The sequence below is a fragment of the Mixophyes fleayi genome, chromosome 2, assembly GCF_038048845.1.
Source record: "Mixophyes fleayi isolate aMixFle1 chromosome 2, aMixFle1.hap1, whole genome shotgun sequence".
Lineage (NCBI taxonomy): Eukaryota > Metazoa > Chordata > Amphibia > Anura > Limnodynastidae > Mixophyes > Mixophyes fleayi.
In genome coordinates this window covers 143,315,216-143,339,084 of record NC_134403.1, presented here as the reverse complement: position 1 = coordinate 143,339,084, position 23,869 = coordinate 143,315,216, and the positions used below count along the sequence as shown (strand labels likewise).

The following is a 23,869-nucleotide window of genomic DNA, read 5'->3' as shown; positions in this document are numbered from 1 at the left end:
ACTGACACGACTACCACTTCAGCTTTCTAGCTACTCTTACGGCCCCGTGTTACAGGGGATGTCAAGATTCAGACATCTGTCTTCTCACAATGCCGACCCCAGGGACCCCTACCACTACTTTATCAGTCATTTTGGTTCTTGAGGATTTGAAGCCCTAAGAAATCTAAACTCTCCAGCCAAGTGCTACTGTACATCACAAGGTGATAATTGTTAAAGGTTCTTTTATAGCTACAACATTTGTTTACAGATCCTTATAAAATGGTACAATGTAGTCTATTACTGATCTTTATAATGTTGTCTATATTCAGTGCTTCACCTCGATAACACCTTCCCATGCCCTTTAAAATGCCACCAGGTGTATTTTAATGTACTTTTGTGCAGAAAGTATCTTAAAATTCCTATGCATGTATGTATATAATTCCATTATTTATTAACTGGTCTTTACACACCAACTGTATTGCAGCCCTTGAGAAAGGTGTCTCTTGAGCACCGAAATGTCCGTATAGACACATATATGCAAGTGACTTAAAAAGTAAAGTCCATATGTGTTTTAAAGGATAGCTGGTTTTATTTAGTTCTCGAACCAAGGCTGGGTAACACTACAGAATTTTTCTCCTGATGTGTTATCTATAATGATTTTTACTAACGACTGATAAAAAACAAACAAAAAAAATTCCTGATCAACATGCTGATTCATGTGTACACATTATACACGTTTTACCTTCAGATCTGTGCTCTTCATCGATCATAACCATCGGCTGAAAAGTTAATGACTCTGTAAACTCTATGGGGATCCTGATCGTGAGTGCAAACACACAGCAGGATTGGAATGACATTGTTGCATTGCTGAACGAGATTTTCAGCTCAGTGTGAAAATCTCGATCAACGATTTCATGTGCTTTGAAATGATAACAGTTTATTGTTCCAGGGTACACACTACTGTGATATCAGGCCAATCCGTTGTTTATCATCTGATAAACAACTGAATGGCCCGATATTTAAACCACTCCCTTCTCCAAAATATGTTAAAATTATTTGGACATAGGAAAACTTTTAGATTATATTCAGGATTGAAAATAAGATATCTTATGATATGCGTATGTGACTATTTTTGTAAATAAAACCTTTTATACAATTCTAATGTTCCTGGTTCTCTAGGTATGGACATTCAATTAATGGTTTAATAGGGGAGTTAGCCCATCAGGGACAAAGTTGGATTAGGATTTTAGGGCTTTGATATATTCAAGAGATTATTCCAAAGTAATGTTTCCATTTAAGGACAAAAAGGTGCTCCTCGGCTAGTTTTGGTAGTGAATTCATGGATACATGGGACTGGGTCATTGTTAGCGGAGTTGGTATGGACTGAGGATCTGAGCATGTCATAGTTGGGCGGAACAGTCCTGAAATACTGCAACAATTTCCTGGGGATTGTAGGTTGTGGGACCATAGCTCCATCCCCCTTTTTGAACTTGCTGATCAGACCAAGTACCCTCTGCTGCCTTAGTTTGCCAACTAGCATTGAGTCAGCCTTACTGGCTGCAATTTTCAAGGTATTAGCAGCTTTGTGCTGTGATCACTGAGCAGAGATCTACCACTCAAGAGCTTTGTAGCTGTATGAGGCACTGCTAATTAGCCTGCCTCTGACAGTAGCCTTATGGGCTTCCTATATGTGTTACAATGTTATATATACACACACATATACATATATATACATTTGTAACCAGATACTGTGTCAGTGACAGAGGTTTTCACAAACCTGTATTATGAGAAGCACTGCTTTGATCTGTTCTGTTTCCTTTAAGGCATTACCTTGCGTTAACTCAGGTCAATTATACCTGTCAAAAGGAATTTTATCCAATCTTTAAGGATTTGTGGAGCTTTCAGGCAATAAAAAGGGTTGAGTTCTCTCCTGTGATAACCTGATTATTTATTCAGAAATAAATGTTAAGGTGACAGAAATCAGGCCTGAGAAACAGGTCCGTTTACCTCATCAAAATACTTTAACTCTTTGATTGTTGGCAGGTATTAGGATAGATCATGACAACAAAAAACAGGAACAAGTCTACTGCGGAATTTTTCAGGGAGAAATCTCTAAAACTGGGAATGTCTGGAGATTATGGCAAATGCAAAACATTTCACAAAATCTATTCCCAATTAGCTCTCTTAAAAATCCAGGCACATGAGGGAGAGGGTGCCGAGTGGAAAATGATATATACTTTAATCCAGATTTTTTACAGATTAGCATTGCTACAATCCTTTTAATGGAAATGATGCACTACCCTCCGCTCTGGAAATTACTAAGGCATTGCCTGAATACACCCGTTTCCTACTCAACATGCTAAGAAAAAACTTATATCCATTCTCTCATCATCTTCTGTCTTGACTACTGCACCCGCCTGTTATCTGGCATTCCCAACACCCATACATGCACCCTTCAATCCATCCTAAATGCTGCTGATCTTCCTCTCTCACCGCTCCACATCCACTGTATCACTTTGCAAATCCCTACAATGGCTCTCTGTGTCCTCCAGAATCCAATTCAAATTACTCACCCTCACCTACAAAGCCCTCAACACCATCACCCCTTCATACATCTCAAATCAAAACACTCTCCTTCCCATCCTCTTAAATCTACCTCTGACCTGCGCCTTGTCTCGTCTCTGGTAACCACCTTTCACTCCCGCCTACAAGACTTCTCCCATGTTGCTCCCCACTTATGGAATTCCCTACCACGCCCTATCAGATTTTTCCACAGCCTTAAAATGTAAAGTGTATAGATATTCTCTAAAAAACAATCTATTTTTTAAAGCTTACCTTATCCCTGATGATACTATTCACATTAATACGATAAAACGATATACCAGCGCTCACCCAAATGTAAACAAGCTGCCAAATGGGGAGGTGATCCTAAATCCTCTCCAGGTATCCACAAGTAAACAAACAAAAATTCCCCGGCGCTAAATGTAAAATTGCAGAGACCAATATGTAAATATATATGAAATGTATTATTATGAACCTAAAACATACACAATAAATTTGCCACATTAATACGCCCTCACAGCTGTCCCTCTCCACTCTAAGCCACACTCTCACCTCTTGTTTCAGCTGTGCCCTATTCCACTCAGAATGTGAGCTCTCCAATGAGCAGGGACCTCCATACTTTTTTGTTTTCATGTCTGCATTTATTTTTCCTACCTTGTATGTCCTTGTTTTATGTTTTCCCTGCTGTACTGCGCTGCAGAACACATTCGCCTTACAAATCTACGGTAATAAATTTAGATCCCCTGGCTAGTTCAATTAAGACTACTTAAATCTGTACATTTATTAAGGACTTGCACATTAAAAGCTACATGAGACAAGGAAATCTTACCAAAGACTCTGCATTTAAAGTGAGTATGTCATCCCCGTGATCCAGAAGTTTGCAGGAATACCCAATGTTTACAGCAGTTTCCTGTTTGTCTCCAGTCAGTACCCAGATTTGTATTCCCGCTTTACGTAGCCTGGTTATAGTCTCTGGAACGCCTTCTTGTAAGCGATCTTCTATTCCTGTAGCACCTGGAGAAGAAACATTTTTAAATTTTAAATCTATACCCCTTTAACATTGTGTATTCAATAATAAAATGCCTATATAGTAGCTAGCACTTTAGTGCTAGCTGTTATTTTTTCCCATGTACGAACTGACACACATTCACATCAGGTGTGCTTGCTGCCTTTGACCAAACTAGCTACATATCTGGTTGCAGATTGTGTAGAGTGCTATATTTTTGTGTGTGGCCAACTAAAACCTCTTAAAACACCTGCAGCAACAGTGAACCCTACAGGCTGTTTTATGCGCTATATAAATAGATGATGATGATGCAATATATGAAACAAGTTTATTAAAATTTATTGCCATCTATTTTCCCTTTTCCCTCGTTTTTATGTAAGCTTACAATAACTGGGCTGTGCAATGTTTCCACTAACAAACAAATCCATTACGGACACGTTTTAAATCATAAGATAAACAGGTTTTCCACTTTCAACATCCTGATTTCATGGTCTTGACTGGTCAAAGTCACAAATATTCCAGTCAGAATTTGTACGATGATACATACATAAAATTATAAATTTAACAGGAAAAGTAACAATGGGGGAGACCATGAAAACAAGAGGAAACAATGCAGAAAACATGGAAAAACAGGTATAGTATGTGTAAACACTGATGAACAAATGTTTTTGTTTACAATGGCATACCCAATTAATTACTTTATTTCCTCTTAGCTATTGCTTCCCATTAGTGGAGTCAAAGGAACAGCAAGCTGAAACAGTTTTTCCCCAGGGCTCCTGTTTTGCTAGTATTGTATTGCAAAAAGTTTTTATTTTTTCACCATTCTAAAAACGGCCACTGAAAATAGGTGCAAGTAACAGGACCAATTGGAAGCTGCAGTATGTACTACAGAAACAGAGAAGCCACAGTAAAAACAGTATGCAGTTGCCAAGGGTCCACTACAGGGAAGCAGCAGCTCAGCTAAAGTTTAACATGTAACGGAGAATGCACAACAATATATCTACAGGGTCATTCCACATCAGATCACCCCCCAAAAAAAGGAAAAGAAATGTCCACCACCCATCTCAGATTTTAACAAAAAATTTTTTAGTTGAGAGGATGTCCAAAAAAATATTTTTGCCAAATATCTTTACTGTCTAACCATTAGTTTCCAAACTATTGATCTTTCAATGTATTAAACTAATTTACTAATTGTGGTTTATTACAGGTTACCAGTTTATATGACGTATCATGGGTGTTCATTAAGGAATCACTACAAAATATGGACCTTTGGAGGTAATTTTTCCTCCTGAATCCAAAAATGCAAACTAAATTACTGCATCTGCCTTACTTTTTTAGTTACAGCAAAAATGCAAGCTTTTGGAACAGATTTTAAAACGCTAGGTTAAATCAACATTAGCCATCCCAAATTTTCATGGCACTCTGTTTCATAGTGGAGAAAAAAAAATAATGAAGTTAACGTTCGATTACTGTTCTACCACCCACATACATAATTTACACAACAAACCAGGCTAGGTAAAAAACCATACCCAGTATCCCTTAAATTTGGAAGAAAATAAAAAGAATACTATTGAAGTTAAAAAACCATACCCAAAAGTGAACAAAACTGAGACAATGGTATAACTCCTATACATAAAGTGAAACATAACAGAAACTGATGAGGGTTCCCATCAGGAAAACCTTTCAAAACTGAAACTTTCCAGAGAAAGAGAGGGAGACAGACAGAAAGATCAATCGTGGCAGCTGCTCCTCCAAAGTGCACATTCGGAAGTCTTTTAAATACTGACTGCCATATTACTATCTGCTCAAAAAACACTGGATTACACTGCTGGGACCAATTTACAGATGAAAAAAATAAATAACTTGAGTCTGAGAACTGAAGTTTCAAATGCAACCAGTGATTCTGGATCCTCAATCAGCTACCATCATGAAAAGGTACTGCTGTTAAACTATGAGGAATTTAAGAAAACATGCTGTAATCAATACTTGTCTCAACAAGAAGGAATCAGAAAAAGCTTAAGAGTTGTGTCACTGAAGTGGGCCAAAGAACATGGCAAGTGTCAACCTGATGTGGCTATTAAGCCAGGACAGAAACTTTGCCCAAAATGCAGAATCCAACGGTCACACTGTAAAGAACAAACAGACGTAGATATGCCAACAGAAGAAGTTGAATCCCTGGCAAAGAGTTTATATGAACCTGCAGAAACAAATGAGCTGTATCAAAGTATTACAAAGCTAGGTTGTACACCAGTGAAATTGCATAGGGTAAAGAGAAGACAGAGAGAGGCATATGCCAAAAAGAAAGAAAGAGCAGGCAAGTACAGCCATTCAAGACAAGCTTACTCAAATATTGTCCCTTCCCAGCACATCACTAGAATCACCCCAGAAAGTAAGCAAATGTTCAGGTTGTGATGATTTACAGAGTCTGAATTAATGCAAAAGTTTGAAGAGGCGCCACGACAAGAAGTAATACAAATATTAACTCTGGCACCAAACAGCTGGACAATTAAGCAGACTGCAAAAGAATTTAATGTCACAGAATACATGGTAAAATAATCAAGAAAACTTAAAGCAACCTGCAACACATAGCATACTGGCATGGGTCGATTTATACAAGGGAAGGCCCTTCTATAAATCGTTCATCAGGTACAGCCGATGATGGACATTCTTGGATGTGCCCTGGAAAGAAAGTTTGTTTCTGTAAAAGTTCCAGGCGGAAAAAGAATTCACAAAACAGAAAAGGCTGCTCCTAGTAAACTTGAAGGAGCTCTTGCTTTCAAAGACCGTTTTGTTCCTTATGACCTCCCTGGTGTTTTAGTGTTGCTGCAAGCGGTATGCATTCTGTGTCTTTGCGAAACTCACCAAAACTTAAAATTATTGCTTGCGGCTCTACCACTACAGTCACGGCCAAAAGTTTTGAGAATGACACAAATATTATTTTTCACAAAGTCTGCTGACTCAGTTTTTATGATGGCTATTTGCATATACTCCTAAATGTCATGAAGAGTGATCAGATGAATTGCAATTAATTTCAAAGTCCCTCTTTGCCATGACAATGAAATTTATCCCAAAAACATTTCCACTGCATTTCAGCCCTGCCTTAAAAGGACCAGTTGACATCAGGTCAGTGATTCTCTCGTTAACACAGGTGAGAGAGTTGACAAGGAGAAGGTTGGAGATCACTCTGTTATGCTAATTGAGTTAGAATAAAAGACTGGAAGCTTTAAAAGGAGGGTGGTGTTTGAAATCATTGTTCTTCCTCGTTTAACCATGATTATCTGCAAGGAAACGTGCAGTCATCATTGCTTTGCACAAAAAGGGCTTCACAGGCAAAGATATTGTTGCTAGTAAGATTGCACCTAAATCAACCATTTATCGGATCATCAAGAACTTCAAGGAGAGGTGTTCAATAGTTGTGAAGAAGGCTTCAGGGCGCCCAAAAAGGTCCAGCAAGCGCCAAGACAATCTCCTAACGTTGATTCAGCTGCAGAATCAGGGCACCACCACCAGTGCAGACCTTGCTCAGGAAAGGCAGCAGGCAGGTGTGCCTGTATCTGAACTCACAGCGAGGCGAAGACTTCTGGAGGATGGGCTAGTGTCAAGTAGGCCAGCAAAGAAGCCACTTCTCTCCAGGAAAAACATCAGGGACAGACTGATATTCTGCAAAAGTTACAGGGATTTTACTGCTGAGGACTGGGGTAAAGTCATTTTCTCTGACAAATCTCCTTTCAGATTGTTTGGGGCATCTTGAAAAACGCTTGTCTGGAGAAGCAAAGGGGAGTGCTGACCGTGTCATGCCAATAGTAAAGCATCCTGAGACCATTCATGTGTGGGGATGCTTCTCAGCCAAGGGAGTGGGCTCACTCACAATTTTGCCTAAGAACACAGCCATGAATAAAGAATGTTTTCAAAACTTTCTCCAAGAGCAACTTTTCACAACCATCTAAGAACAGTTTGGTGACGAATAATGCCTTTTCCAGCACGATGGAGCACTAAGTGGCTCAGGTATCAAAACATCAAAATTTTGGGTTCATGGCCGGGAAACTCCCCAGCCCTTAATCCCATTGAGAACATGTAGTCAATCCTCAAGAGGTGGGTGGATAAACAAAAACCCATAAATTCTGACAAATTCCAAGCATTGATTATGCAAGAATGGGCGGTCATCAGTAAGTTTGTGGCCCAGAAGTTGATTGAGAGCATGCCAGGGCGAACTGCAGAAGTCTTCAAAAAGAAAGGTAAACACTGCAAATATTGACTCTTTGCATAAACTTAATGTAATTGTCAATAAAAGCCTTTGACACTTAAATACTTGTAATTTTACTTCAGTATACCATAGTAACAGATTGCAAAAAAGGTCTAAAAACAGTGAAGCAGCAAACTTTGTGAAAAACCAATACTTGTGTTATTCTCAAAACTTTTGGCCATGACAGTACAGAGACCTAACTGAAATCCTTGTTTGTTCTTCAGTCTCAAAAACTTGTATGCTTCATCAATGTAACAAATGCCTAGATATGGAAGCACTTCAGAAAATAGTTGAAAAACGTTTTCATGGTAATGACATGGACGATAACGACACTATTGTCTATAAGCAATTGATCCATACTGACCAAAGTAAATTGGATACAATCACTAGAACTGTGGAACAATTCCGTGAAGTTATTTGTAGTGCTATTGATGATGCAACAGCCCATTTGTACACAGCAAAGTCCCAGGCTGAATACCTATGCCAGATGATGTTTTACTAAATTTTGCAGAAAATTATTCATTCATGTATCAGAATGTAATTCAAGGATTCCACTGGGACACTTCACAAGCAACACTCCACTTATTTGCTGTATATTTTAGGGAAGATGATTGTGACACTTTAAACTGTGTGAGTCTGTGCATTATAAGTGATACCGGTGACCATTTAGTCATAACTGTGCATACCTTCATTAAGGTAGTTATGAAACACTTATCGGAAAACACCTTGAGAAAGACACTGGTCTTTCTCAAGGTGTATACAAGCTGATCTCCCTTAGGAATAATTTATACTTCAGTCCTCCAATAGGAACCACTTCCTTAATATTAATATTACTCTAATATTGCTGGACCTCCTCCACTGAATGGTTGTTTGTTTGGCTTTCTACCATATGATAAATCCAGAGTCATGTGGAAAAATACCAACTGCCTGAATATCCTATTCATCTGGTAGGAGTACAGAATATTATTTTTGTTTTTATTTTTTTTTATTTATTGTCTTCCAATTTTATTGTTTCTGTATCTCTTTTTGTGTGAATAAATTTTTCCAAGCAATATCACACTAGATACATTTTTTTCTCTATTTATGGTTACACACACATGCTAGATGGAGGAATAATCTCTATCTATGAAGAAAGATCCTAAAAGAGGAAGAGATAGATCTGATGTGCCTATATTTCTTCTGTTTTTTGGCAGTACCCCACCAAAGTGGGCGTCCATATTTAAAGGAAAAAACTTTATTTAGATGTGTTTTATATGTGTATTAGCACCTGCAATATTGCACTATTGTATTTTCTTTTTTTCTGTTATATGATCATATTTATATCCTGTGGAAAATCAAGGATCTGAGGATTATCATCATACAATATTTCCCTATACTTTTTTTTTTGTTAAGAATATCTATTAGCGCCTGTATAATGTCATATTACTTTTGTGTATGTGTATTTTTTTGGGGATTAGTGCATACTCCCATTGAAATCCAGTTGGCAGCTATTTAGAAGTGAAGCGCTGTTTGAATTTCACAATATATTTCTAATTATCAAAATTAGAGTATGTTCTAATTTTGTTCACTACCTTAGTGATGGTGTTGTTGCAGTTCAACTATTGTGCACTAACTCTTTGAACTTATGCTTCCATAAGGATGACTTCAACATTCAAGCAGAATAGATTTTTTTTTCCCCACATCTCATGGTAAGAGATCGTGTGACGGCATTGGAGGGACAGTTAAACGTCTAGCAACCCGCACCAGTCTGCAAGCAGTAGAAACCCATCACATCTTGACATCTTTATACCTGTATAACTGGGCAACTGATAATTTGCATGGCATAAAGTTTTTCTATGTGTCACACAGTGAAATACAAGACTGGAAAACCATAGCCGTCTAGAAACAGCAAAGGAACACATACTCATCACAGATTTCGGCCTATTAGTAATGATGAGCTACACATATACCGCTCTGTCATCAGGATTCGGGAGGGTAAAAAGTTACCTTAGGGGTCCAAATTTTGTAGTCATTCCTTAATAAACACCCGCCATGATACTACAAATAAACTAAAATAAATAAGCTGCGATTAGTAAATAGTTTAATATATTGAAAAATCATTATTTTTGAAACTAATGGTCAGACAATCGCAATATTTTGGCAGAAATATTTTTTGGGCCATCCTCGCTTTTTTTGTTAAAAATCTGAGATGGGTGATGGACATACCTGGTTGATCTGATGTGCAATGATTTTAAGTCTTAGTAAAATGCACTTTAACAAATTGTTTATGGTACCATATTATTGATAAAAATCCATTCCAAGAGGGCATTGCACTGAGGGTGGGCAACTTCCTATGAAAATTGCTAAGGATAGTGCGATGTCAATGTTTTACCAGTTCTTCAGCTGTTTTATCTATTTTAGCATTTATGATTGACAATTTAACCCCCTCACTACCAAATCCTTAGTAAATTGGAGCATATACTGGTCTTATTAATCTTTATTCTGTGCAAAGCGCTGTGTAATATGTAGGTGCTCTATAAATAATCATTCACATCAGTCCCAGTTATAACTCAGAGGGAACCAACGCAAACACAAGAAAAACGTACAAACTCCACAATGATAATGCTCTGGTAAACTCGAAGCCATGGCACTATGACAAAGCAATACCAACCACTCTACCATCATGCTGCCTATACAGTTAACATTATCCTGATTTAGAACACAAACTGTTTTTTTCATTAACAGAATGCTCAGCTGAACCTTGAACAAAACTGCAGTTCAGCAAATATAATCACAGTATATATTTTTAGATAAAAAAAAAATTATACTATATTCATTTCTCAAATCCCTAAGCAAGCTAAAAAAAATTTAAAAAAAAATCACCAGTTCTTTATGCTGTATTTTTAGCTCTAAATTCCCCAAACAAAAATGTTGTGGATATAAAAAAGCAAAACATAAAAGAAAACCGATGTATAAGCATTTCATATCCATATAAAAAAAACAAATGACATGTGTGGAAATTCAAATATGCTACTAGATCCGAAGACACAAAAATATTTTGCATGGTATAATACATTGTTGCCTTTCCATTATTTCTAGGCTAGAGTTTCTGCATATCAACATTGGCAAATAACACCAACATGGAACTTGCGCGTGAATCAGCCTGGAAAGGTTTCACACCTCTAGCAAGTTGCAGCAGGAAGTGTACTTCCCTGATTTCGACGAGCTGAGAGGGAGAGGGACTCAAATCTCCCAACCTAGACATAGTGCCACCAGGGTTGGAGAGGAGTCTATCTTTAAATGTTGCACCTAAAAAAATAATTCTTGGGACCCTGTCTCAGGCGCCACTTACCTCTGTCCGAAAACAGTACCAGAGGTGAGGTGGTCCACTCTGGCCACTGCTGGACCTGGGCTGTTCCTGAAACCCCACTAGAATATCACCAGGGAGTGGAGTTACCCACCTTGGAACCCCCATGGCTCTGATTGCACCAGACTGGAGCTTCAAGAGCCCACAGGAAGAACCATAAACTCCACTGGATCACCAGGGAAGAGTCAGAAACATTTTCATTTTATTACATTTAAGTTTAATATACATGTACATACTTTTACACCGAATTAACCCTTTTGGCGCTACTTGTTGGTTACTTATCGGTGCTGCACCCCTCATACATTAAATATTAGCATTAACCTATTGAAATTACATTTTTGCTCTTAACCAATTCAATTCTATTGTGCCTGGTAATACTGTCACGACAGTCAAAATACATTTATTTATAAAATACACTTTTAATCATTATTTTACACACGGCGACAGTAATATAAAAGCATTCGGCTGCTGAGTACATTTAAAAATGGCCGCCGCAGAACTCTGGACCCAGGCACAACCAATTTTTATGATCTAGACTGGTGGTGTTCAATAAAATGGACCTAAGGTTGTGTATAAGCAGCCTTCTTGAATGAGAATAATTTTCTTTTCAGACCAGAGTCTATTAATTATAGGGTATAAAGCCCTATCTCTGGCACAATCTGGTGTCTTCGCTCTATACATCAAGTGGTCACAGTGCAGTTGGCTCCGTCAGCAGTAAAATCACTGGGTGCAAAGTATTGGGAAGTCTATTTAACAATTACCACTACAATCCTCCCTCTGTTATTGCCACCTCAGTAGGACTATAAATAGAAGAAAATTACCCAACAATATTTTATTGAACAATTGCAGCAACAAGTAATTTTCTATCATGGCAATTACCAATTATGCAGTTGCCCAGCCACTCTAGCAAGTAATCCATGATTAGGTGATTTATCAATCAATCTGATTCACAATTTATTGAACCTGCAGTATGATATCTTTACCATTTTATTGTTTTGTAATAGAAGGGAGCATAATGCACACACCCCTATACAGTGTTATCCAGTGTTTTCTGCAAAGACTCTTGATTAAAAATTAAAAAATAAAAATTGCCAACATCTAGTCCATCACAACCTTCAATGTAACATATTTCTCTGCGGTGGTAATTGTTTTTCTATTGACAGACGTTGCAATGACGTCAGCCTGCACTGCTGAACACTTGTTCAATTGGAATCACTTGCTGTCAGCGTGGTGCTTTTCATCAGAGATGTCCAGCGTCGGGTTGAGGGTAAGTCTGTCTATTTTCCAATCGTTGTTTCATAATTTCGTTGTTTTTTTTTTTGTCTTTTTTTATAGGGGTTCTCCATGTCAGAATACTCGTAATAGGTTAATAGTACCCAATCCTTTCCTGAACTGGCCACTGTTTGAGCATTAGCAGCAAAGTCCAAATGATCATTTTTGTGTTCTTACGGAGATCTCTACAGCCAGGGCTCACACACTACACTAAAACAGTTAATGATGCATCCTTTCAATAATACATTAACACAAGGCAATGCCAGGTCACTTGCTAGCACTAAATCTTAAATACTGTCCATGTAATATCAACAGTATCTGCTCACATTACTTATTTCCCATCAATGACTGGTTTTAGTAGTTAAATATTTTTAATTATATCCAATCACAAAGGAAAAATACAAAAACAAAACAGTGTTGTTGAAATGATGCTGCTTAAGGCCAAACATAATTGTTAATTCTTCATTTGATTACAAATACCCACCAGTGGTTGTGATTAAAGTCTCTTCCTTTCAAATCAAGGCACAACAGAACCACAAAATACTAAATTCCCTTGCTCTGGATATGCTGTGGCAATCACAAAATAATTATATCTTGCAGTCTGGGTTAATGGTTACATAGCTCATAGTGAATGATTCCAAGAATGCTCACTCTTAAATGGGAATAATTAACAAAAGTTGCCGAAGAGTGTCCTAATCTAAATATCTCTCTTGTTTCAAAGGCTTCCTGAATATTATCAGTTAATGCAATAAAATGTATATCCTTATAGAATTAACAGAATAGCTTCCACCTAGTCTTCTGTGAAAGATTAATAAACTCACCCAGCAAATGTAGATTGGTCTCCAGACGAACTGCAGATTGGAACAGTAGCTCTTCGCGATTTTCTAATGAAGACTCTGCTTGTAAATGAAATTTCAGCCAACAAGCGTACTCCTCCTTACTGAGAACCTAGGAGAGAAAAGTAATTTAAAATGTGTATTATTTATGGAGTACAATCTCCAAAGTAAACTCTACTTGCATAATATATGGTTTCTGTTTAGACACTGCAAATAAGAATGGTATGAATATGGATTAACAATGGGTTTACATTTTGCTCCCTGCAAAGATGTATATTTATGCAAACCGTGAGATACATAGTTTTTCAGAAGCAAGTAATCACAATTTCTAGATTACTAGTTAAGTAAACCTAGATAAATCATTCCTGTGAATATCTTATTGCCACTATATTGGAAGACATGAAGTGACATGCAAGTAACTTTCAGAGAAACTCAGGCTTTTCTCTTTCGACAGTCTTCCTAATGGTAAAGCAAAGTTTCCAGGCTAGTAAAAAAATATTGGCCAGCTTATTTGTAAACTGCAGGAATTACTAAAGAGGCTGCCTACTCTGCCCTAAGGGGACTATGTCTTGACCCAGTAGCTAGAGAGGAGTTAGCCAGATATCCATAGAGGGCATGGTTTCCCAGTCCTCGTGGACCCCTAACAGTGCACTTTTTTTAAAACGTCCTTGCTGGAGCGCAGATGTATTCATTACTGGCTGACACAAGTGGTACTAATTATTTCACTTGTCACCTGGAAAACTGCACTGTTAGTGGGCTGAGGACTGAGTTTGGTAAACCCTGATGTAGGCCATTTAGTTATATGGACTGGTCATCCTGGTGTGAGGTATACATTACTGATTCACAGTATTCTAAAAAAGGTAGGGGAATACTTTAGTCATTCGGCAAACATTCGGGGTGACCTCCTAATGAAACTCCTACACAACACAGGACATTATGCTGTGGCTATGAAAAACTAATATACAGTCAAGTCCATAAATATTGGGACATCGACACAATTCTCATATTTTGGCCTCTATACACCACCACAATGGATTTGAAATGAAACAAACAAGATATGCTTTAACTGCAGACTTTAAGCTTTAATTTGAGGGAATTTACATCCAAATCAGGTGAACAGTACAACGGTTTCTATATGTGCCTTCCACTTTTTAAGGGACCAAAAGTAATGGGACAATCGACTCAAAAGCTATTTCATGGACATGTGTGGGCTATTCCCTCGTAATTTTATCATTAATTAAGCAGGTAAAAGGTCTGCTGTGATCATGTGTGATATTAGCCCTCTTCGGTGGCGCCTCCTTCCAGGACTCCTGATCCATGAAGTGCTGTCCGCGCCTCCCCCCCCCATATTCTCGCACTGTCTGTCACTGACAGACAGTGTGAATAAAGTTGTTTCCCAGAGCCCCCTTCCCTCCCAGCATGCACCGCTCCACCCCCTCCTCTGTGTTTTTGGACGGTCCCTATCTAACTATCATATCAATTTTTCTAAGTCCGAGGCCATGCTGCTACATGTCCCCCACCGCCATCCTTGCTGAAGGACGTTATCTAGTCGTCATTTTCTTTGAAATGGCAAAAACACTGGATTAAAAAAATTAGGATATATATTACCTCTCACTAGGACTGTCTCTACCCCGACAATTTTCCCTTACTTCTAACCAGAATTAAACCGGATCTTACCTAGAAGGGTTATATAATTTTGTGACTGGAGAGACTTATCGTTATCAAGATGAACTTGATTCCTAAACTTGTTTCAAACTCTCCCTGTCAAGCAAAGCCGGATTAACAATAGGGCTAAAGGGGCTACAGCCCAGGGGCCTCAGGAAGCTGGGGGGCCGCCAGCATTCATTGGATCGGGAGTGTCCCCGCCCCCCGGCTCAGACTGTCACCTGTTCAAGGAGAATGGCAGTCAGCTAACAGGAAATGTTATGCTGTTAGCTTCCTGCTGTCACTGTAGTACTTACGTGGCGCGCAGTAATCTCCTTACTGAGGAGATCTCGTGAGAGTGAGACTATGAGTCATAGTCTCACTCTCACGAGATCTCATCAGTAAGGAGATTACAGCACGCTGTGGAAGCACTACAGGGAGTTGAACAACGGAAGGAGGTAAGCTCATGGGGGGGCCCTCACAGTACCATTAGCCCAGGGGCCTCCCTTCCCTTAATCCGGCCCTGCTGTCAAGGTCCCCGATTTTACAATTAAGGGGTTGCAATCCTCCTTTCTGAAATTTATCTGGAATGGTAAGACTCCCCGAATCTCTCTAGCAGTCCTTAAACTCAGGATCCGAGGGGGGTGGGGGTTCCCAGGTGTCGAGCTCTATTATTATGCATTTCATCTATGTCAACTGGGGGCCATTTATACCCCTTATCACATCATAGCTTGGGTGGAATTAGAAACACATTTTTTTGAAATTCATTTCCTTGCTCCACTTTGGGGCCTCCCCAGTGCCTATGGCCAACTATCTTTCCTCCCTTAAATTCTGCCAATCCATCTGGGATTTTTGCACACCACACTTTCGTTTGTCATCCACTATATCACCCTTGGTGCCCCTGCGGAAAAAAATCTCTCTAGTGGCTACTCTTCCCCTCACTTTACAAAATGGATCTGGGCTAAGATCAGGGTGGCCCACGACCTGACTACCGGGCACTGCTTGGGCATCTATTGCAGGAATCAAACACAAATATAGCCCTTTTGGACCCCTTTTCTTCGCCTTTTTCCAGGTCAGCCCCTTTCTCATGTCCCTCCCCTCGGCAGACACACTTTGAGCCCTCAACTTTTTTGAAGAGCTATGCCTGCACTCTCCAAGGGTATGATCTCTTCCATTTATAACTGGTTGATTTAGATTACCCTTGACTCCTAGGGCTGTCATGCGCAGGACGAGGAAAGGGACCTGGGCCCCCTCCGGATGAGTCATATTGGGAAGAGGTCAGAGAGGGAATTGCCATTAGCTCCATTTCCACACACATATCAAAGAAACAACTTACACACTGTATTACAGGTAGTATTACACCCCTGATGAACTCTCCAAAATGTTCCCCACTTCTACTCCGAGCTGCTGGTGAACTGTGGTCAGAGGGGTACACTCCTTCATATTTGGTGGACCTGCCCACGTATAGTACCCTTCTGGGACATGGCCCTGTCTGTCCTCAATTCCATTTCTGAACAGCCGTTATTCAAGGACCCTTAGACCTTCCTCCTCTCCTGCCCTAGGCCTGAAGAGAGTTCTCCCTCTAATAAGTTAATATCCCATATCCTTGTGGCTGCCAAATCTTTAATAGCCAACCACTAGAAAAATCCCTAGATCCCGCTACCTTAGCAGCCCTTAAAAACCATGTCTGGCATATCGCAAGCATGGAATCCATTACTTACTCCATGACAAACGCCATAAACTCCACCTCATTTGGGCCCCCTGGTACCTACGGGAAAGCCTCGACTCTCTGTCCACCTCTGCCCCGCCTACTGTTCTACAATTCCCTGCCATATTCGCAAACCTAGTCATAAGCAGTCTCGGGATCCTCTGGCCTGGACATTTCACCATTTATATTGAAGGAATTCAATGCAGTATGTCTTCTTGTTGTTTATGCTGATATATACATGTAGGCCTGCAATGAACTGACCAGCATTTATCATTGTTTTATGAGTGTCTATTTTAATTTAATTAGTGTTCTATTTTAATTTATTTCCTACCTATTCCTCCACCCGCTCCATCCCTAACCACCATCCTATATACCCCTTTATATAGGAAAAAGTTGAAAGGGAATGACTTGTATGTTTCTATGCCAATGCTAAATATTTTTTTTTTTGTTTTCTTATGTCCCCTTTCTAAATAAAGAGCCTTTTTTTTTGTAAAAAGAAAAGAGGACAGCAGCCAGAAGAATTCATTTTATCACATTGTGTTACTATGACAAATGTTTGCTGGAAAAGCTTACATGTACATTCCAAAGGGGTATTTTATGTTTATGGTGGTACTGCATATTCTTACTTCCCTGCCAAATCCTCTAGTCTTTATTGCGTGATAACATGTATATATGCAAACATTACTACATCTCCAAATAGGTTGATGTACATGAGGAGTCCTCAATTCCAGTACCAGAAGTTAAATGAGAAAGAGCCTACAGAAGTTGGAATAAATGGTCATTAAATGACTTTACAAATTAAAGGAGGGAATAAGGCATTTTCAGAGTTAACCATGTGAAATGTGTAAATGCATATTAATAAGTAGAATTTTCTATGTTGCAGATGTAGCTTCCACTATCTGTCAACTAGAACCAGATTATGACCCTATGAAACCTGGGTTATGAATGACCGTAACCAGTGATTCCATTTTGTTTCTTTTTGGAATTTGAAACACTTGACCTCAAGAGATTGTGAGAAGTACTAGAAATGGGGCGGGAGGGGAGATTGGTGAATCTGAAACTACAAAGGATTACGTTTAAAGTCCTACTTTCGTCCCAGCGATCTTTTCAAAGATTACTTAATACTATTGTACGAGTATGAACTCATTTATTGATCACCTTTTCTTACTTTGATTTTTTTCTTTCAACCAATGTACGTTTACTCACAGTTGGCAGCTATGATGGAGCACATCCATCCTAGTAAGAAACTGGTTATCTTTCTATACACTCCCATTCCTGTCAACATTTCCAATTGGAAAACCAGGACAAATTAGGCTATGTAAAAAATATAAATCTTGCCTGAGAAAACAAACTCTATATATACTTACTCGTTTTGCTATACACAAAGTTCGTAATCCATCAACAGCATAACAGTTCAAGTAATTCTGAGTTTTGGCTTGAATTCTTCTTTGGTACTTTCCCACAGCATTATCTAAATAAAAATAAACATGACTAAATTAGTAGTGTAGTACTTTTCCAAGAAAGAAAATAGGTTGCAATATGATTTGTAGTGTATTTTTATTGCACAACAGGCTATCTAAAGAATAGATGTACACTTTATCGCGCAAAGCCAAGTGTTCAATTGCATAGGATAAGTTAAACAACAAGGGTTTTGTCGGCAAAAGCAAAAACAAATGGTCCTTTGCTACCAGATGCAATTTGTACATGGACGGTTACGAAAAGTACCTGGACAAGTTACGATTTTTCAGCACTGACAAACTGTACTGCATAATTCCTTTTATTTCCCATAGTGGATTAAAAACATCACAATATATTGTGTGAGTTTTGTAACTTGATATATATATTAGTTCTCCTTCAATACATATTTATATATCTATATCTATATATCAGAAAGCACATAATAGTACTGCATGCATATGACAAATATGCAACACAGGAAAGGCCCAGTTTATTCAATCTAACATTGTATCCATCTCTACTCATACAATAAAAAAATTTCAGGCCCAAAACATGTTGAATAAGGGTGGAGCTTTACATAGATTAAAGAGTGAAGTGTCTAATCTGAGTTGTGCAAAGCCGTTCTGTCAAAGAAAAATTTTAGATTGTGAATCGGACTCTGAAGACTGAAAATTATAATTATTTTTATTGATCTATGTTCACGTACTGTGTAACGAGCATGGGGAGAGAAACATTAACCTTTGACCCAGATGGCTCAAGATACCTATGCGTTTGCACCCATGCTGCATAATGTGATTTGAGATGACCAGATAGGTAAGGAGCAGGACAACAGTATATCAAGCTGTAATGCCACTGCATAACAATAGATGTAAAGCACTAAATAAGCAGGCAGGTCATGTTTTTCTTATTTAATTCAGACCTTTTTACTTATTTATTTTATTGTCACTAATTGTGGTTCGCCAATTACCACATCTGTTTGTATCTAAAATGGTAGGTAATACTTAAAAGGCCAACTCTACTTCATAAAAAAACAACAATTTAAACAAAACTAAAGTTAATTAAATATAAAATATGGTCATATATTGTCATAGTTTTTCCATGAGAAATGGATCTGTACGGGAACAAGTATATATTGTTTTTGCCCATCTGCATCACTATCCAAATATCACTATTGATTCAACACCTAGCCAGAGAGGAAAGCTATTGACAGATTGTTGGAAATGTGTTGCTTCAACTTTTTGTAAATACATTGGCACCCAAATTATAGCAAGGAGTGCCTTCCATTTTCTAAATGATGGAATGCTCCAATTGAGGTAGGGATAGCGAATATATTTACATGTGGACATGGTATGGATATGTCATTTATATTAAAAGGCTAACAAAATATTTTGTGCATCTTCCCATTTTTTCCATTGTTCATTAAGCAAAGAAACACAGTATTGTCCTGTATTTAAAATATTGACTTATGCTCAACATATATCATCATCATAATCATTTATATAGCGCCACTAATTCCGCAGCGCTGTACAGAGAACTCATTCACATCAGTCCCTGCCCCATTGGAGGTTACAGTCTAAATTCCCTAATATAGACAGACACACACACACACACACACACACAAAGAGGTAGATAGACAGACAGGGAGACAGACAGAGACTAGGGTAAATTTTTGATAGCAGCCAATTAACCTAGCAGTATGTTTTTGGAGTGTGGGAGGAAACCGGAGCACCCGGAGGAAACCCACGCAGACACAGGGAGAACATACAAACTCCACAGATAAGGCCATGGTCGGGAATCAAACTCATGACCCCAGTGCTGTGAGGCAGAAGTGCTAACCACTAGGTCACTGTGCTGCCCATATATATGTATGGTTAGCCATAGAATGCCATCTGCTATGTCTCTCTGCACTGGGAACAGGTTTATAAATGAATCCCATGTGACAGCTTGTCTTATCACTCTCCTGCTGATTTAGGGTTTAAAATCAGGAAGTAAAGGCAATATCTACAGAAATATATGAAGAGTGTATCATCAATATGTATCTTGTTGGTATTTTCTGACCATGTATCAGATTCCAATACAGCCTCTGTTTTCCTCTGCATACGTCTTACATGAAAGCTCTGGAAACATGCTCCTTAACATAAGTATTTCATTTCCCCACATATCACACAATGCAATGTTATACAGAGAAGCATGTTCTGCTTCCTGTAGTGGAACACAATTATTACTATTTGTATTGAATACCAGCTGCAATTTGGTTGAGGGTTTGTTTACAGTCCTGTGGGATAACATTCTGTCCTGTGTCCTTGAGACAAAGTGCACTCCTTTAAATTCTCCCATTTATATTCAAGGACTAGTAAAATATATTGTGCATATTGGGTACATGTCAGTGACCAGTGAATGAGACACTCAAACATAATGGCCAATATCATACTTGTGTCAGTGATATATGTGTTTTATAATGATATCCCTGTTAAAATTCATGGGCTATAGCCATATGCCAAAACTTGAAAGTACTGATCTCCTTTCTTGTGGGTAGCTGTAAAACATACCCAATATGCAGGATCACTGAATTAAAGACACATTAGAATAAAACATTTTAAAAACAGACACTTTATCCAAATGTAAACGGTTAATATTTCTATAAATTTCCCACGATGATTTGTCCACTAACATAAGGTATGTCTCAAAGTTTATTTTCCCATAGTACTATTAATGTACCCAAATACTAAGTGGACGTTTCCCACAATTGTTTTATCTTATTTAGTATCGTACAAAATTATGGTATGAGTTTATGGTCTGAGCATACTTCAGGGCACATGGGTGCCTCGATTTTTCAAATTCACAAATATGAGAGCGCCCTACACTAAAATCACTGTTCCACTGAATCCAAGGAGGTTACAGTACTTCAGTTTACTATAGAAAAGGAAGCAGTGTGGCAGAAACATGCAAATATACAAATACAGTTTGTTTTATTTAGCCACTCAATTACATTATAAAAAGCATTTCTAAGCTGGTCTTCTTCCTACTGTGCATGCCCAATTAGTACTATTTTTTGTCATTAGCAGGATATTATCTATTAACATGTGAGCAAACTGTCCTGTGGATATATATCCCCCAGCTAGCAAGACCACTGGGGAATTACGCATGTAGTAGAAAAATATACAGTAGATGTACATTATCATAAAACCTCAACAAAATTACTTATCTTACGATGGTCTATGAATGGGGACAGCACTTTTTCGCCTCCTCCTGTCACCGTATCTGCTCTTCGACAAACATCAAGAGGCGGCACACAGTGTAAGAGTATAATATAATGTATGATAATATCATAAGTGCACCATATGCCAACTGATAAAGAAGTCATAGGAGAGGGATTTTTACTGGGAGTCTGAAATTACTCAGATCCATACCATATCCCTCCAGCTAATACCAAACATTCCTCCTGCTGTCAGAGGAGATAACTGAGGGAATGCCCTTCCCATTTGCTAAACCCCTTCCAATACAAACTATGAATTTACACTAGGCAAACAGCAACTGCAGTTTTTTTTCCCCAAGCCACAGTGATAAACATAAAGGCTCTGCTTCTTACTGCAACATTTTCATGCTGAATATCCTAACTGCAACATAAATACAGGCTGCCAGATAGACAGCCCTGACAGTCAAAACTATTGCTCATTAGTGATAGTACAGCTAGCTGCCATTTTGCAGCATATTGAAAGGTGACAGCAGATTTTTGTTAAAATGTTAGTGAAGTAATATAAAGACAGGTTTACAGGAAAATCAAGAGGATGTAACTTCAAGATCTACCTTTAGAACATGGCTGGAGCAAATCCAAAATGACAGAGTCGGCTCCTTTAGTGTAAACAACAATTTCATCTGTCAGAGGATGTCTGACCACAACGGACATCCTTTTCCTGGTGGAGTCAAACCCCAGGGTGTGCAAGAGTTCAAAGCTTAATCTTCCCATGTGTGGCAGTTCCACTGTTACTTGGTCAGACAATCTACCAACCAGAGAATAATTATATGCTCTGGCAGCATACACAAGTGCAGCTTCATCAGGACTCTCTGCTTCAAAGCGCAACTCCCCTTCCTGGCCATTTGCAGTCACTCTATTACTCTGCTGAGAACCTTGGCCATTTAAACATATCTGTGGCGAGCTGGACCGTTTTCCTTCCAACTTCATAAAATTGCCCTCAGTCGAACTGGAGGACAAGATACTGGATCCAATTCTTTGCAAAGATTTGCTAGTGGTAAGACTTGATGAACTGCTACTATTTGATCCAGAAGTTAGTCGACTTGGAGTAAACCTTCGGATGAAGTCCTCAATGGTTTTAACTGGAGATTTCAGCTCAAATCGAACTCTCACCTACAAAGTAACACGAGGAGAAATAATATAAAAAATAAAAAAAAACACAAGCAAAGAAGACATTAACATGATGTTTGGGACATTTTTGGAGCATCTTAAAGCCTTACAAACTTATTGCAAATCTGTTACATCCTCCAAATTTCAAATGATAGTCAGTTTGAAAAGTAACTTGGGAATACATCCACATTTTCCAAAACAGTGATGGTAAACCTAAATCATAATTGTAGATGTATTTTAAAAGAAATCTATCATGTTGTACATGAATAGTGCTTACATGTCTTGTATGAAAATATAGTGAAGAAAGTAATGGAATCTATTATCAACATCTCCAGAAGATCAATTCTCTTATGACCAAGACCCAATGTACATGGTGGATTTTGCCACAGACTCAACTTTATTTATTTTAACTTTGCAAAAAATCCAAAACACATTTGCCTTATACAAAATCAATGGTTGCCATGTGGTCAATTAATGCAAAGGTCTAAAACACAATTGGGTCATCTAGCACCACTGTCATGTGAAGATTACCTTTTGTCTTGGCTGATTTGGAACGGTGACAATAACAGTGTTGCAAATAGTCAAAGCAATAAAAAAGTCAAATATGTCCAATAGTTCTGGGGTGAGCTGGGAGAATAACTCTTCACGGTTTCTCACAACCTTCAAGATTTTTGTGCAATCATTGACTTTTTCTAGAAGTTTTGGGTCAGGGGTGACATCCTTCTCCTGAAAACAAAAGGACCATAAAAAAAAGTAAACAAAAATATAGAAAAAAAGAACTTTGAAAAAACTCATCTTCAATACAGAGTCTCTCCCCAATGTACAAACATTGATCTAAAAATTTCTGCTTTGATTTAGTGTAGTTGACAGAAAATGTAAATTTCAATATTCTATAAATAAAAACCATCTTATCTACTTCAGGCTCTGAGGGGCAGATTAAATTGTAAAAAATAACCGCACGAGGTGCCTCCGAAATGGCTGTGAGACACTGTGTGGTTTTTTTTGCCTTGTTTTGCAACAGAAGTCTCCTTCATTTTCGCTCGCACACCATTGAGGTGCAAAAATGAGCGGTAATTTTTACCGTAGTAATGGTAAAAAAAAAACCGAAAAAAACCTGCACTTTTTTTTTTTTAACCATTACTACGGTAAAAATTAATGTTCTAAGGAGCATCGTGGCCAATCGTGTCTGCCCCTGAGCTGGATATTTTCAGTCGACATAACTAATCAATTTGAATAAATACAGGGCGGAGTTAACTATGATGTACGTGTACCATACAGCCTTATTAACGGAGTATAGTGTATAACGATATTTTATATTTATTTGGGGAGGTGTAACATTGCACTATCGGTCTAATTTAACTTTACTCAATCTGTAGTAGAATTGATTTTTGAATTATGCATACATTTGTTAAACGTTCTTTTCCCAATTTGAAGTACTCTAATTATAAAACT

At 38.3% G+C, this 23,869-nt stretch overlaps 1 protein-coding gene across 1 annotated transcript in view; it reads right to left on the bottom strand.

Moving 5' to 3' along the window:
* ATP10A (ATPase phospholipid transporting 10A (putative)) overlaps positions 1-23,869 on the bottom strand; it is a 102,826-nt gene that overhangs the window by 13,182 nt on the left and 65,775 nt on the right. Inside the window, exons 9-13 of the mRNA XM_075200115.1 lie at positions 22,949-23,143; positions 21,862-22,420; positions 17,964-18,067; positions 13,230-13,356; positions 3,371-3,555 (exon numbers count right to left, since the gene is read on the bottom strand). Coding sequence (XP_075056216.1) covers positions 3,371-3,555; positions 13,230-13,356; positions 17,964-18,067; positions 21,862-22,420; positions 22,949-23,143 — 1,170 coding nt within the window. The remainder of the gene's footprint in view (positions 1-3,370; positions 3,556-13,229; positions 13,357-17,963; positions 18,068-21,861; positions 22,421-22,948; positions 23,144-23,869) is intronic.